Consider the following 17,506-nt stretch of genomic DNA (forward strand, 5'->3'; position numbering starts at 1 on the left):
CTCCCACCTTTAGGTTAGCAGCCACCACTGTGCCACCAGGGTACCTATCGTCAGTGAGCCCCCCCCCCCCCCCGCAAAAGCCTGTCTTTAGAAGATGCAGCTGAGGTAGCTAGGTGGTGGTGGGCTCTTGGTACCTACATTGTTTCTGTCTTTTAAATAGGTGTATTTGTAAGTTCAAAGAATTTTTGAAGAGCTGAGGCTGCGTTTTTTAGCCCTAAAACTCAAAATTCACGTCTATTTTAATAATTAGCTCCAGCTCTTCCGTTGCTCAAACCCCTGGAAACTACGTCTCCCAGCATGCTCTGGAGCTGGTCTAACCTCATCTCAAATGGCCCCGTAGGGCAACAAGGATGGTTAGTTTTGACCGTACTTATTTTGTGTCATAAATTTCGATCCTAATTGGCAGCTATTTGGGATGTTTTATAGTCACCAAACCCCTTTTTATGAACTGTGGCCACTAAATGGAGGGGTTTGGGCCTGGGAAGGCCCATCTGTTCTCTCAACTGGGTGGGGAGTGGGGACAGTGTCTCCGGCGATCTCAAGGATAGGAGGGAATGTTGACCAGGGAGCACCTGCGGCCGATCAGAGGAGCAGGAACTCGAGCCCGAACCGAGTCGGAATAAAGCCGGATCCGGACGGTGGCTCCAGATCGGTTGGAAGCGGAAGATGGAGGAGCCGGAGGAACCGGCCGACGGTGGGCAGTCGCTGCCCCCGGTTTACATATACAGTCCCGAGTATGTCAGCATGTGCGATTCTTTGACCAAAGTCCCCAAACGGGTAAGCGAGGTCGGGACGACAGACCGCGGGCTTTTCAGAGGGGAGGGGTAGTGGAGGAGGCGGTGGACGGGAGGGAGTTAGGAAGCGGAGAAGATACTTGGGCTGGGGGAATCTTCGGGACAAATTTGGGGAGCCGTTATCAGGTGATGGAAGAAGTGTTCTCTCGTAGTTGCTGAGAGCGCAGCGTTTATCCGCGGAGTGTCCATCGGACAGGTGGGGGTTGGGGACACAAGGGAGGGGATGGCACTGAGGGTATGGTGTTTCTTACCCCAAGGGAATCGCTGACGTCGTGGGAAAGAAGCTGCAGGACTGAAAAGTGTTCACCACCCAAGTGAAGGCCCGGTTACTTTAGCTTTAGCGATCTAGATACCTTGTATCCATATTGTCTAAAATGTATGTAACTGCTACGTAAGCGGAAGAAAAAACCAAAACTCGACTCATAGCGACCCTATAGAAAGGAAAGCTAAAACTAAGTTCCTTTAGTTCAAGAGAATGAAATCAATGGGATTTCGCCGAATTAAAGTTTTAAGAGACATTAAGCACGGACTATTTTCTGCTTTTTTTTTTTTTTCCTCATCTTTTTAGGCCAGTATGGTACATTCTCTGATTGAAGCATATGCACTGCATAAGCAAATGAGGTAAGTTGCCTTTCTTTCTTGAACATAGTCTTGAACCCAAGTATTCATAGCCTTATTCTCCTCCTTGACAGTAAGAGAAGAATGGTGCTTTTTTTTTTTTTTTGAGCTTTTGTAGTCTTGCCCCTAACGTTATGAAAGCTCTTAAGGAATTAAGAAATCCTGAAGGAAAAAAAATGCATGAAGCAAATGAGATCCCATAGAAATAGGACTCTTGATGAGAGGGGAAATATCCTAAGAATAGGTGCACTGTGGAAATTTTGAGATTACATTGTGGAGATTTTGAGGTTACTACATTTGGGTACTAAAACCTGATAGATAAAGATGTTCAACTGGGGAGGAACTTTCATTTAAAAAAAAAAACTATGACAAGAAAGCAAAACAAACCTGTCCAATTTCTTTGCTGTAAAGTAGGGAGATATTCAGTAAGTGTTAAATAAATGGAAAAGTGCTAGAAGAGGGAACTGTTAGGGCTTGGAACATGGTCCAAGAAACTACAATTTCTATTTTCATGGGCAGATTTTGCACCTCTGATGGTATAGTCATGTTTTCTTGAAGGAGAACTATGAATCTTTGAATCTATTTAATTTTTGAGGTTGAACTACAGGATTTCTTCTGGCCTTCTTGGTGATAGTAGTAGCCTGTATACAACAACACAATAACCTACTGCCATTAAGTCTTTTCCAACTCATAGCGACCCTGTAGGACAGAGCAGAACTGCCCCATGGGGTCTCCAAGGCTGTAATATTTACAGAAGCAGGCTGCCACATCTTTCTCCTGTGAAGCAGCTGATGGGTTCGAACAGCTGACCTTTCAGTTAACATCTTAGCACTTTAACCACTGCACCACTAGGGCTCCTTAGTATCCTGTATAGTCATATTAATTCATGATAAACTCATGGTAGTGCTCCTATTCAGCAAACATAAAAAACCACTACTGCCTCCCTGTGGCCTAGGTCAATGCTCCTCCAATTTGTTGAATCACGTTGTTAAAATACATTATCTTGCTAAAAGAAATCATCTTGTTAAAATACAAATTCAGATTCAGTAGGTTTGCGGCGAGGTTGAGGTTCTGCAGTTCTAAGAGTCTCCCAGGTGATGGTGATGCTACTGATCCATATATCACACTTTAGGTGGCAATGGCTAGAGAATAGTAGGGCCAGTGGTGGGGTCAGGAGGAGGAAATGTGAAACAGGCAGCTAGAGGTGTGAGGTGGTAACTCTTGTTAGGTTAATTCCCTTTTTTCTGTCATTCACTCCTATTTATTACTTCTTGTGAGGTTAAGAGGTTCTGAGTGAAGCCTGGTTTCCAATCTTTCTGCCCCTTCTCTCCTTTCTCTCAGAAGCAGGTGTGAGGGAAGCAGGTGTGTGAGGTGTTACATTTTGGGTTGCCTTTTTTTTTCTATCCTTTAATATTCATAATAGTGATACCCCTTACCCCATTGCTGTAGAGTCCATTCCAACTCATAGAGACCCTATAGGACAGAGTAGAACTGCCCCATACGGTTTCCAAGGAGCACCTGGCGAATATGAACTGCCAGCATTTTGATTAGCAGACATAGTTCTTAACTGCTACACCACCATGGCTTCCAATAGTAATGATAGGAATCCACAAAGCATTTTCATATATGTTATTATTTAATCTCCACATATGTTCCATAAGGTATTCCCATTTTATAGATAAGGTAACTAAGCTGCAGAATGGTCAAATAACTTACCTGAGGCTGTACAACTAGTAAGCACATAATTCAGGACAGGAACCCGGTTCTCTGACTCCAAGGTAAAATTATCTAAAAGGCTTACATTGCTTAGTTAGGAACCAGTAAAATGAAAATATCTGCCTACTGCTTTGTCATGAAAGTTGTAACTCACAAAGTACGACTTGTCTGATATCTGATTATTTATCTTAAATATGATTACTCATTTGTTTTTACCTAACTATAAACTTAAGGGGAAAAAATCTATCCCCTTATTGATGGAATCATTACCATGATGTGAAAAAGTCATCTTAGTTATCTAGTCCTGCTACAACAAGAATACTGCAGCTGGGTGGCTTTAACAAACAGAACTTTATTCTCTTACAGTCCAGGAGGCTAGAAGTCCAAATTTATGGTGCTGGCTCTAGGGGAAGGCGTTCTCTGTCTGTCGGCTCTGGAGGAAAGTCTTGTCTCTTCTGAACTTCTGCTCCTGGGTGATTTTCACGTGGCTTGCCATCAATCTTCTCCCCATCTATGCTTGCTAGCTTGCTTGTTTAATCTCTTTTATATCTCAGAAGAGATTTATTCAAGATACAACCCATTCCCAAATAGGATTATAACCCCAGTCATAGAGGCTAGGATTTATAACACACGTTTGGGTGGGGGACACAATTCAATCCATAACAGAAGTAAAGACTATATTGTGCAGTGGAGGAACAAAACCAAAAAAACACCAAACCCATTGCCTTTGAGTCAATTCTGACTCATAGTGACCCTGTAGGACAGAGTAGAACTGCCCCCTAGGGTTTACAAGGCTGTAAACTTTACGGAAGCAGACTGCCACATCTTTCTCCCACGGATCAGCTGGTGGGTTTGAAACACTGACCTTTTGGTTAGCAGCTGTTATGGATTGAGTTGTGTCCCCCAAAACTGTGTGTCAACTTGGCTAGGCCATGATTCTCAGTACTGTGTGATTATCCACCATTTTGTCACCTACTGTGTTTTTCCTATGTATTGTAAATCCTAAATCTATGATGTTAATGAGGCAGGATTAGAGGCAGTTATGTTAATGAGGCAGGACTCAGTCTACATGATTAGATTGTATCTTGAGTCAATCTCTTCTGAGATATAAAAGAGAGAAGTGAGCAGAGACAGGGGGACCTCATGCCACCAAGAATGAAAAACCAGGAGGGGAGAGCATCCTTTGGACCTGGGGTCCCTGCACAGAGAAGCTCCTAGAGCAGGGGAAGATTGATGACAAGGACCTTTCACCAGAGCCGAGAGAGAGAAAGCCTTCCCCTGGAGCTGGCACCCTGAATTCTGAATTGTAACTTTTTTAGACTGTGAGAAGGAAACCCCGGAGGCATAGTGGTTAAGTGCTACAGCTGCTCACCAAAAGGTTGGCAGTTTGAATCCACCAGGTGCTCCTTGGAAACTCTATGGGACAGCTCTACTCTGTCCTATAGGGTCACTATGAGTCAGAACCGACTTGACAGCAACAGGTTTTTTTATGGGTAGACTGTGAGAGAATAAATTTCTCTTTGTTAAAGACATCCACTTGTGGTATTTCTGTTATAGCAGCACTAGATGACTAAGACAGCAGCCAAGCACTTAACCATTGCACCACCGTGGCTCCTTAGTGGAGGAACAGAATGTGTTTATTACTCTCACCTACTAAAACCAGAAGCTGGGAGATGTATTTTCTGCTCAGACTGCTGGCTCCTCTGCAGCTGCTGGCATACCCTAGGTCTGACTCACTTACTTCTCTTCGTTCTCTCTGTTATTGTTAGGATTGTTAAGCCAAAAGTGGCCTCCATGGAGGAGATGGCCACCTTCCATACTGACGCCTATCTGCAACATCTCCAGAAGGTCAGCCAAGAAGGAGATGATGATCACCCGGACTCCATAGAATATGGGCTAGGTAAAGTTGTAACCAGACAATGACGCGAGATAGACAGCTTCCATCTGTAGATTATAACTAATTAATCTTTTATAATTTGCATTATGGTTTTTAATACATTTTTAATTAACAAATAATGTGTTAACCACTAATCTTAATCTCTTGGTTTAGCCACATAACTCAAATATCAAGCAAATCATATGAGTTGAGCAAAACTGAATGATGGATCAGATGGAAGAAAACCTTTCAGTGGCTTATGCCCTAATAACAGTCAGTGTTCTTATCTGGTCTGGTTATATATATGCTGATTTGGCTGTCCTGTGACCTTATATTTTAACTTGAGTACAGACTTAACGTTCTGGCTAAATTTTCTGTCTTATCCCTCATTAAACAGCTACATTTTACTATAAATGGCCAATACCATGGTTTAAGAGAAAGAACACTGAACTGGGAGTCAAGAGACCTGGCTTCCAGGCCTGGCTCTGTGTGATGGCAGACAAGACATATCACCTCTCAGGCCTCAATTTCTCCATCTGTAGGTTGTGGCTAGTTAATCTTTAAGGTTTTTCCTCTCAAGCTCTAACATTTTAAAAATCCTTTCCCCAATATTATGAGCTGTTTCTGTCTCAGTTGGAACTGATGTTAGCACAGTAGCTTTTTGGTAAGTTGTCACATCTCAACATATTCCTCCTCTTTCTAGAATTCATCTCTTAACAAAGTCTTCTGATTTTTGCCCTAAAGGTTATGACTGCCCAGCCACTGAAGGGATATATGACTATGCAGCAGCTATAGGAGGGGCTACAATCACAGCAGCCCAATGCCTGATTGATGGAAAGTGCAAAGTAGCAATTAACTGGTCTGGAGGGTGGCATCATGCAAAGAAGTAAGAAAATTATCTTTCTGTTTTCTGCTTTCTGACTTTACTTGAGTAAATTTTTCAGCTATGCAAACTCTTATGCTTATTTTCTTGACATTTATTGAGAGATTTGTATGTATATAGCACTTTACTATACATTCTGAAGAGATACAAATGAAATAGAAGAAGATGACATAGAAAAGTAGAAAGAACACTATTGGAAATCAAGACACCTGGGTTCTAAGCCTAGTTTTGCTCCTAACTCAGCTAACTGACTTGGATATATCAACCCCTCTAGGCCTCAGTTTCTCCGTTGGTAAAATGGGGAGGGTAAAGAATATAACTGTACATCTCTAAACAAATGGCTTGTGAAGCAGCTATTCTTAGGTATTACTTGGGATTAGAGAAAAAGTCCTCTCGGAGTTTTATGTTAACATTTCAAACAGCAATAATCTGACAAGGACTGCTGTGCCTTATTTAGCGTTTGACATCTTGTTTGATATGTCTGTAGTACTTAACAAATGTTGGAGGAGAAGGATTTTAAAAACTGAATTTATCAATCTGCTGTCTGAGTGAAATGAAGTAGCTGTGATAGTAACTGCCAATGCATCATTTACAAACCAGTTGCTTGTCCTATCAGCCATGACCTTGATACTCTGCAGTGCTCTTGAGTCGAGAGAAAATGGCACTCTTTTTTTTTTCTTCAGAATAAATCACTGAGCACAATTTCAGCATATACAGGTTAAGATAATAACATGGAGTTCTCTTCATCAAATTGACAGATTTTGTGACCAAAGAAGTCCCTGAAAATTCATATTTACTATTAGAATCTGCAACTTAGGTAATAGAGCAAAGAAAACCGATGTTTTAGTAATGAATTCTACATGGTCTTAAAAATGAAATAAAAACAGGCTTCCTTTTGTTAGCTTTGCTCTATTAAAAAAAGAAAGTTCAAGATAAAGACATGATCCCTAGAGAAAAAAAATGACCCTCTCTTCATCGAACTACAGAACGAAAGGAGAAAACTAAGCTTCTGTGAACCAGAAACTTCTATGTCTTTTTGGGTCTAGTGAGTTGGGAAGAAAAGTAACTTGGTTTCATGGAAAATGCCTGATCCTAGGAGTCAGATCTAGTTTCTCTATGTGGCACTGGAGGATCTTACGTACTTAAATTGACTGCATAAGGCATGGTAGGACCTGGGTGAGTTTCTAGTGGAATACTCAAATACCTGTCACTTTTTCTTACTGTTTTGCTGCCAAAGGAAGTGCACTGTATCTTGAGCCAGTCATGGCTGCTGCTTGGCTGTGTGCAGGCACAGACATGCCCACACATCATTCTCTTAATGGTTTCAGACAGCTTTCAGCTGATCCTGCCTGGAAACAGACATACCTTCAGTGAAAGCAAATTACAATCTGGGCATTGTTCCAATTCAGATCTGAATTCCAGGGTGTTCTTGGCACCTCTAGAACCTTTCTGCAGATGAACTACAGGTATTAAGCCCACAAATTTGCATCTAGCCAGTATTTACTTACTGTAATCACAATATTTGTTTAAACCTCCCAATCCCCAAAAACATGATAGCTTCATATGTATCATTTATTCATTCAACAAGCATTGCTTTGTTGTTACGTGCTGTCGAGTTAATTTTCAACTCATAGCACCTACTATATGTCAAGCATATGTTTATCATCACTAATAAGCTGAACTATAGAAATTGAAGCCAGGTTTTTTTTTAATTAATAAACTTTATTAGAGCAGTTTTAGATTTACAGAAAAATTGAGCAGAAAGTACAGAGAGCATCCATATACCCTCTCACACCTCTCCCCCCGCACACACACACACACGCACAATATCTCCTGTTATTAACATCTTGCATTCCGTGTGGTACATTTGTTACGACTGATGAACCAATAATGGTATATTATTATTAATTAAAGTCCATAGTTTGTATTAAGGTTCACTCTTTGTGTTGTACAATTCTATGGGTTTTGACATATGTATAATGTCGTGTATCCACCATTATAGTATCATACCAACTAGTTTCACCACTCTAAAAATTCTATCTATTCATCCCCCTCTCCTTCCTCCTGAACCCCTGGCAACCACTGATCTTTTTTCTGTCACTACAGTTTTGCCTTTCCCGGAATGTCATATAGTTGGAATGATACAGTATGTAGCCTTTTCAAATTGGCTTCTTTCACCTAGCAATATGCTTTTAAGGTTCCTCCATGTCCTTTTGTAACTTGTTAGCTCATTTCTTTTTATTACTGAATAATATTCCATTAGCTATGAGTCGGAATCGACTCAACAGCAATGGTTTTTTGTTTTTTTGGTTTTTGTTTTTTTTTGGTTTTTATATGGATGTAGGACAGTTTGTTTATCTATTCACCTATTGAAGGATATATTGGTTGCTTCCAATTTTGGGCAATTATCAATAAAGCTGCCATAAACATTCAGGTGCAGGTTTTTGTGTGGACATAAGTTCTCAACTCATTTGGGTGAATAGCAGGGTGAGTCATTCCTGGATGGTTTAGCTTTTAAGAAACTGCCAAACTGTCTTCCAAAGAGGCTGTACCATTTTGCATCCCCACTAGCAGTGAATGAGAGTTCTTCTTACTGCACATCCTTGTCAGCATTTGATATCGTCAGGGTTTTATATTTTAGTCATGCTAATTTTTTTTTTTTTTTTTAATAGATGTATCCTGGTATCTCATTTTTTAATTTGCAATTCTCTAATGATATATAGTGTTGAGCATCTTTCTGTAGGCTTATTTGCCAATCATATATCTTCTTAGGTACAATGTGTGTTCAGATCTTTTGCCCATTTTTTAATTCAGTTGTTTGTTTTCTTATTGTTGAGTTTTAAGAGTTCTTTGTATATTTTTAGGGACCCTGGTGGTGCAGTGGTTAAGAGCTAAGGCTGCTTACCAAAAGGTCAGCTGTTTGAATCTACCAGCGTCTCCTTGGAAACCCTTCCAGGCAGTTCTACTCTGTCCTGTAGAGTTACTATGAGTCAGAATCGGCTCGACAGCAACGGGTTTGGTTTTTTTGGCTTGTGAATTTTTGATACAAGTCTTTTATCAGATATACTTCGTAAATATTTTCTCCTGGTCTGTCTTTTCATTTTCTTAACAGTGTCTTTCACACCGAAGTCCCACCTATCAGTTTTTTCTTTCTTGAATCGTGCTTTTTTCATTTATTTAAAAACTCATTACCAAACCCAAGATCACCTAGGTTTTCTCCTGTTATCTTCTAGAAATTTTATAGTTTTGCATTATAAATTTAGGTATATGATCCATTTTGAGTTAATTTTTGTGAAAGATGTTAAGATCTGTATCTAAATTCATTTTGTTGCATGTGGACGTCCAGTTGTTCGAGCATCATTTGTTGAAAAGATTATTCTTTCTGAATTAAATTGCCTTTGCTCTTTTATCACAGATCAGTTGACTACATTTATGTGAGTGTTTCTGGGCTCTTTGTTCTGTTTATTCCATTGATCTATTTGTCTATTCTTTTGCCATTACAACATAGTCTTGATTACTGCAGCTTTATATTCTTTTTCTTTTATTTTTTAATTTCGTTGTCATTTTTGAGAATATACACAGCAAAACATATACCAGTTCAACCATTTCTACATGTACAATTCAGTGACATTGATTACATTCTTCAAGTTTGCAACCATTCTCACCCTCCTTTTCTTTTTTTTTCCTTTTAAATTTTTTATTGTACTTTAAATGAAGGTTTACAGAGCACACTAGTTTCTCATTAAACAATTAATACACATATTATTTTATGACATTGGTTGTCAACACCACAACATGTCAACACTCTCGCCTTTTTGACCTTGGGTTCCCAGTACCAGCTTTCCTGTCCCCTCCTGCCTTCTTGTCCTTGGCCCTGGGCTGGTGTGCCCATTTAGTCTCGTTTTGTTTTATGGGCCTGTCTAGTGTTTGGCTGAAGGGTAAACCTCAGGAGTGACTTAATTACTGAGCTATAAGAGTATCCAGGGGCCATACTCTCTGGGTTTTTCCAGTCTCTGTCAGTCAGACCAGTCAGTCTGATCTTGTTATTCATTCATTTATTCATTTTTGGTGAGTGAGTATTTTGTTCTATATTTTTCTCCAGCTCTGTCTGGGATCCTCTATTGTGATCCCTTTCAGAGGAGTCGGTGGGGTAGCCGAGCACCATCTGGTTGTGCTGGACTCAGTCTGTTGGAGGTTGTGGTAGTTGTGGTCCATTAGTCCTTTGGACTAATCTTTCCCTTGTGTCTTTGGTTTTCTTCATTCTCCCTTGCTCCAGACGGGGTGAGACCAATGGAGTATCTTAGATGACCGCTCACAAGCTTTTAAGACCCGAGACACTACTCACCAAAGTAGAACGTAGAACATCTTCTTTAGACTATGTTATGCCAGTTAAGCTAGATGTTACCCAAAACCATGGTCCCCACAGCCCTCAGCTCACTAATTTGGTCCCTCAGGGAGTTTGGATGTGTCTATGGAGCTTCCATGACCTTGCCTTGGACAAGTTGTGCTGGTTTCCCCAGTGCTGTGCCTTACCCTTCACCAAAGTTACCGCTTATCTGTTGTCTATTTAGTGTTTTTTTCTCCCCACCCTTCCCGTCCCTCAAAAGCATCAAAGATTATTTCTGTTTGTGTGTAAACCTTTTCATGAGTTTTTACAGTAGTGGTCTCATACAATATTTGTCCTTTTGTGATTGACTTATTTCACTCAGCATAATGCCCTCCAGATTCATCCATGTTGTGAGATGCTTCTCAGTCATTATTGTTCTTTATTGTTGCGTAGTATTCAACTGTGTGTATGTACCATAGTTTATCCATTTATCTTTTGATGGGCACCTAGGTAGTTTCCATCTTTTTGCTGTTGTGAACACTCACACTGCTTTTATGAGTTGTCCCTCATCCATTAACATAAACTCATTGCCCCCGAAGTTTCCTATATAATCCTTGAGTTGCTGTTGTCACTTTGATCCCATATAGATAGCTCTTAAAAGAGCATAATGTTCAAGGCAGACATTTTTTTTACTAGGTAAGCTAAACTATTATTTGGCTTTAAGAAGACTTCAGGGGATATTTTTAGTTTAAGATTTAAAGATTATCTCAAGGAAATAGTCTCAGGTGTCCATCCAGCCTCCATGGCTCTGGAAAGTCTGGAGTCCATGAGGGTTTGAAATTCTGTTTTGCATTTTCCCCTTTTTGATCAGGATTCTTCTATAGAATCTTTGATTAAAATGTTAAGTAATGGTAGCCAGGCACCATCCAGTTCTGCTGGTCTCATGGCAAAGGAGACAGTTGTTCATGGAGGCAATTAACCCAACATTCCATATCCTCCTCCTATTCCTGACTCTCCTTCTTCCTCTGTTGCTCCAGGCACCAATTGTCGTGCCTCGGATGGCAGCTTGTAAGCTTTTAAGACCCCAGATACTGTTCTCTGACCTCCAGAATTTGTCTAGATCACATCTTCTTTGTTCACTTTGACTGGCTATTCCTCATCCTTGCCTTTCCTGGTATCTCACTCTGTTTGACTCTGCATCTCAGCTCCCAATATTTTCCTTTTTCTCATTTTCATAATCCGTTTAAGACCCACATCTCTAGCTCAGCCACATTTTTCTTCCTCCCACAATTCTGTCCTTTGCCCTCTCATCCCATGACATTTCAACCTTTCACCTTCCAACATGGGATCTATGCCAGCTGGGCCCCCTCTGACCTGCTTCCCTGCTAGGAGAGGGAGAGATTATTGTCCTAGAGTGTTGGTTTCTGGGACTTCCACCTAGGGGCAGTGAATGGTAGAGCCAAAATGCTCTATGCCCTGTGTCTTAGCAAGCTCTATGAAAAGAATATAGAACTAGACCGCCTTAGTTCTACCCAATTACTAGTTAGGACCAAAACTACTAGAACTGTATTCCCAAAAGCTCCCACCTTTTGCATCAGGTAGAGTGGGAGACAGTGAATTGCACTACAGTTCCAATTCTTCAAAGGGTTCCTATGCTCAGTGTGACTATGTTGACCAAGCAGCCAAACCTCCCTCTCTACCTGTACCACCCCACCTCCAGCCTTTATAAACAAATACATAACTACACTTAGTCTTGGGTCAAGTGTCAGCCACATCTTCTCACCACCAAGGCAGACCCCTCCATCCGTGGGCGGCATACCCATATCACTTGCTATTCACACATGTTCTATCCTGGCACATGAAGAACACGCACATCAGCAGACAAAATAGACAGGCCTTTCCCATAGTATCCCAGATCAACCTGTCAATACATGCCCAACCTACAAAGCACTAGCCCCTCCATCAGAAAACTGCCCATCCAGCCAACAGAGTAGTAACCGGCTAAGACATGCCTTTGTCCCTATGACGCCCACACCCCAGCCTCTAGGAGTTATTTTCCTCTAGCTCCTATAGAACTGGGAAAGACAGTATATCACAGCAGATCAGTGTCACACAGTGGTTCCCAGCTCCTTAATTTCTTTATGCTTCAGTGTCCTCATTTGCAAATTGGGGTAATAATAGTGCCAACCTTCTAGGGTTATAAGGATTGAATTTAATAACTGCCTTAAAGCGCTTAGCAAAGAGCCTGGTACCTCTTAAGTGTTTGATAAAAATTCTTATATCCAGACTGGGTTACACTTGAGGTCTTAGGCAATCTCTCAGACAAGACCCTGGCCCAGCAGGTTCAACTGTCTATCCAGCTGAAGTTAGCCCTGGTACTGTTTGTCACCCACTATGCTTACACTACACTTACACTTCCCCCTTTGTCCTTAAGCTTCCCCTTTCTGAAAGCTGTTGCTCACAAGACTCAAGCCCTTGCTTTGTCATAGTTTTGCTGCCAGCATTCCCCTTACCCTCTCACCCACCCCCAAATATCACATAGAATTACCTGGTCAACCCACTCCTCACACTGCTAGAATCCAACCCATAAGACAAAAAAAAAAGATACCACCTACCAAGAGACAATGGATAACATTACGAAGAATGAGAATTCCGGAACACTTAGTTGTGCTTACGAGGAACCTGTACGTAGATCAAGAGGCAGTCGTTCGAACAGAGCAGGGGGAAACCGAGTGGTTAAAAACCAGGAAAGGTGTGTGTCAGGGTTGTATCCTTGCACCATACTTATTCAGTCTGTATGTTGAGCAAATAATCCAAGAAGCTGGACTATATGAAGAAGAACAGGGCATCAGGATTGGAGGAAGACACATTAACAACCTGCAATATGCAAATGGCACAACCTTGCTTGTTGAAAGCGAAGACGACTTGAAGCACTTAGTGATGAAGATCAAAGACTACATTACAGCCCTCAGTATGGATTATACCTCAACATAAAACAAAAATCCTCACAACTGGACCAATAAACAACATCACGATAAACAGAGAAAAGATTCAAGTTGTGAAGGATTTCATTTTACTTGGATCCACAGTCAACACCCATGGAAGCAGCACTCAAGAAATCAAATGAAGTGTTGAATTGGGAATATCTGCTGCAAAAGAAAAAAAGTGTTAAAAAGTAAAGATTTCACTTTGAGGACTAAGGTGCACCTGACCCAAGCCATGGTGTTTTCGATTGCCTCATGTGCATGCGAAAGCTAAACAACGAATAAGGAGGACCAAAGAAGAATTGATGCCTTTGGATTATGGTGTTAGTGAAGAATGTCGAATATACCATGGACTGCCAGAAGAACAAACAAATCTGTCTTGGAAGAAGTATAGCCAAAATACTCCTTGGAAGTGAGGATGGCAAGACTTTGTTCTGTGTACTTTGGACATGTTATCAGGACATTGTGCTTGGTAAAGTAGAGGGTCGGTGCAAGAGGAGAAGACCCTAAACCGGATGGATTGATACAGTGGCTGCAACAATGGGCTCAAACATACCAATGATAGTGAGGATGGTGCAGGACTGGGCAATGTTTTGTTCTGTTGTATGTAGGGTCACTATGAGTCAGATCTGACTCTACGGCACCTAACAACAACAACCAAGAGACAGAGCAACTACCCCTGATTAGCAAAGGGTAACTGTATAGTAGCCCTGATACCCAGGACTTTCCTTACTATTGAAAGGGCAGATGTTCTCTGAGCCTGAGATCGAGGCCTTCTGTAAAATGAAAACTCTGGACGGCAACTTACAGCAGGTTTCATCAAACCATCTTCACGTTGACCTTGATACTTTCTGAAAATAAAGAGTAGGGGGTTCTTCCTTGTCAAGATCATCCCATCCTCAGTGTAATCCCTATTGAAAATCCTTTCTATTAACCTGGAACCTCCTAAATCAATTCTACAAGGCTCCGGCCTTTGCAGACACCTTAGGGACACCTACTAAGCCAAAAAAAAAAAAAAACTCGTTGCCTTTGAATCAATTCTGACCTCATATAAATCAGGAAAGGTAATTAGTGGAAAATTTCTTCCACCAAATGAAATATTACACCACCTGCTAGAGTACTTGTCTACCTTGGCAATATCTTTTTTATTTTAATTTAATTTAATTTAATTTTTGTTGTGTTTTAAGTGAAAGTTTACAAATCAAGGCAGTCTCATACAAAAATTTATATACACCTTTTTTTTTCTATATATTTCTAGTTGCTTTCTCCCTAATGACACAGCACACTCCTTCTCTCCACCCTGTATTCCCATGTCCATTCAGTCAGCTGCCATCCCTCTCTGCCTTCTCATCTCCCCTCCAGACAGGACCTCCTCACAGAGTCTCACGTGTCTACTTGAGCCCAGAAGCTCACTCCTCACCAGTATTGTTTTCTATCTTATAGTCCAGTCCAATCCCTGTGTGAAGAGTTGGCTTTGGGAATGGTTCCAGTCCTGGGCTAACAGAAGGGCTGGGGACCATGACCTCTGGGGTCTTTCTAGTCTCAATCAGACCATTAAGTCTGGTCTTTTTACAGGAATTTGAGTTCTGCATCCCACTGCTCTTCTGCTCCCTTAGGGGTTCTCTGTTGTGTTCCCTCTCAAGGCAGTCATGGGTTGTAGCCGGGCACCATCTAGTTCTTCTGGTCTCAGGCTGATGTAGTCTCTGATTTATGTGGCCCTTTCTGTCTCTTGGGCTCATAATTACATTGTGTCATTGGTGTTCTTTGTTCTCCTTTGCTCCAGCTGTGTTGAGACCAATTGATGCATCTTAGATGGCCACTTGCTAGCGTTTAAGACCCCAGACATTACTCACCAAAGTGGGGTACAGAATGTTTTCTTAATAGATTTTATTATGCCAGTTGACCTAGATGTCCCCTGAAACCATGGTGCCCAAACCCCTGCCCCCGCTACTCTGGCCTTCTAAGCATTTGGTTTATTCAGGAAACTTCTTTGTTTCTGGTTTAGCCCAGTTGTGCTGACCTCTCCTATACTGGATGTTGTCTTTCCCTTCACCTAAAATAATTCTTGTCTGCTATCTAATTAGTGAATATCCCTCTCCATCCCTCCTTCCCCACTCTCCTAACCATCAAAGAATATTTTCTCCTCTTTTTAAACTATTTCTTGAGTTCTTATAATAGTGGTCTCATACAATATTTGTGCTTTCGCAACTAATTTCACTCAGCATAATCCCTTCCAGATTCCTCCATGTTATGAAGTGTTTCATGGATTTATCATTGTTCTTTATCGATGCATGGTATTCCATTTTGTGAATATGCCATAATTTATTTATCCATTCATCCGTTGATGGGCACCTTGGTTGCTTCCATCTTTTTGCTATTGTAAACAGCACTCCAATGAACATGGTGTGCATATATCTGTTCGTGTAAAGGCTCTTATTTCTCTAGGATATATTCCAAGGAGTGGGATTGCTAGATCATATGGTAGTTCTATTTCTAGCTTTTTAAGGAAGAGCCAAATCTATTTCCAAAGTGGTTGTACCATTTTACATTCCCACCAGCAGTATATAAGTGTTCCAGTCTGTCCACAACCTTTCCAACATTTATTATTTTATGTTTTTTTGAATTAATGCCAGCCTTGTTGGAGTGAGATGGAATCTCATTGTAGTTTTGATTTGTGTTTCTTTAACGGCTAATGATCGTGAGCATTTCCTCATGTATCTGTCAGCTACCTGAATATCTTCTTTAGTGAAGTGCCTGTTCATTTCCTTTACACATTTTTAATTGGGTTATTTGTCTTTTTCTTGTTGAGTTTTTGCAGTATCATGTAGATTTTAGAGATCAGACGCTGATCAGAAATGTCATAGGTAAAAACTTTTTCCCAGTCTGTAGGTAATCTTTTTACTGTGAAGTCTTTGGATGAGCATAGGTGTTTGATTTTTAGGAGCTCCCGGTTATCTAGTTTTTCTTCTACAGTCTTTATAATGTTTTGTGTACTGTTTATGCCATGTATTAGGGCTCCTAACGTTGTCCCTATTTTTCCTTCCATGATCTTTATCATTTTAGATTTTATATTTAGGTCTTTGATCCATTTTGAGTTAGTTTTTGTGCATGGAGTGAGGTATAGGTCTTGTTTCATTTTTTTGCAGATGGATATCCAATTATGCCAGCATCATTTGTTAAAAAGACTGTCTTTTCCCCATTTAACTGTTCTGGGGCCTTTGTCAGATATCAGCTGCTCATATGTGGATGATTTATGTCTGGATTCTCAATTCTGTTCCACTGGTTTGTGTATCTGTTATTGTACCAGTACCAGGCTGTTTTAACTACTGTGGCCATATAAAATGTTCTAAAATCAGGTAAAGTGAGGCCTCTCACTTCGTTCTTCTTTTTCAGTAATGCTTTACTTATCTGGGGCCTCTTTCCCTTCCATATGAAGTTGGTGATTTGTTTCTCCATCTCATTAAAATATGTCATTGTAATTTGGGTTGGAATTGCATTGTATCTATAGATCGCTTTTGGTAGAATAGACATTTTTACAATGTTGACTCTTCCTATCCATGGGCAAGGTATGTTTTTCCACTTATGTATGTCTCCTTTGGTTTCTTGCAGTAGTGTCTTGTAGTTTTCTTTGTATAGGGCTTTTATGTCTCTGGTTAGATTTATTCCTAAGTATTTTATCTTCTTGGGGGCTACTGTAAATGGTATTGATTTTGTCATTTCCTCTTCTGCATTCTCTTTGTCGATGTAGAAGAATCCAACTGATTTTTATGTTTATCTTGTATCCTGATACTTTACTGAACTCTTCTATTAATGTCAGTAGTTTTCTTGAGGATTCTTTGAGGTTTCTGTGTATAAGATCATGTCATCTGCAAATAGAGATACTTTTACTTCTTCCTTACCAATTTGGATGCCCTTTATTTCTTTATCTAGCCTAATAGCTCTGGGTAGGGCCTTCACCAAAATGTTGAATAAGAGTGGCGATAAGGGACATCCTTGTCTAGTTCCCATTTTCAACGGAAATGCAGACCCTCTCCCCGTTTGGGATGGTGTTGGCTATTGGCTTTGTATGAATGCCCTTTATTATGTTCAGGAATTTTCCTTCTGTTCCTATCTTGCTGAGAGTTTTTATCATGAATGGGTGTTGGACTTTGTCAGATGCCTTTTCTGCATCAATTGATAAGATCATGTGGTTCTTGTCTTTTGTTTTATTTATATGATATATTACATGAATTGTTTTTCTAATGTTGAACCATCCCTGCACACCTGGTTTGAATCCCACTTGGTCATGGTGAATTTGTTTTTTTGATA

General features: G+C 40.5%; 1 protein-coding gene across 6 annotated transcripts in view; it reads left to right on the forward strand.

Annotated features, from left to right (window-relative positions):
- Positions 1–362: 362 nt before the first annotated feature.
- Positions 363–17,506, forward strand: part of HDAC8 (histone deacetylase 8) — a 307,774-nt gene continuing 290,630 nt past the window's right edge. The window contains exons 1-4 of one of the 6 annotated variants that reach the window (XM_049873305.1): positions 363–777; positions 1,363–1,415; positions 4,898–5,028; positions 5,749–5,890. In XM_049873305.1, the coding sequence (XP_049729262.1) occupies positions 667–777; positions 1,363–1,415; positions 4,898–5,028; positions 5,749–5,890 (437 nt within the window). In that variant the 5' untranslated portion in view covers positions 363–666. The remainder of the gene's footprint in view (positions 778–1,362; positions 1,416–4,897; positions 5,029–5,748; positions 5,891–17,506) is intronic. The other 5 variants (XM_049873306.1, XM_049873307.1, XM_049873309.1 and 2 more) reach the window with 5 other exon arrangements.

Source organism: Elephas maximus, chromosome X (genome assembly GCF_024166365.1).
Source record: "Elephas maximus indicus isolate mEleMax1 chromosome X, mEleMax1 primary haplotype, whole genome shotgun sequence".
Lineage (NCBI taxonomy): Eukaryota > Metazoa > Chordata > Mammalia > Proboscidea > Elephantidae > Elephas > Elephas maximus.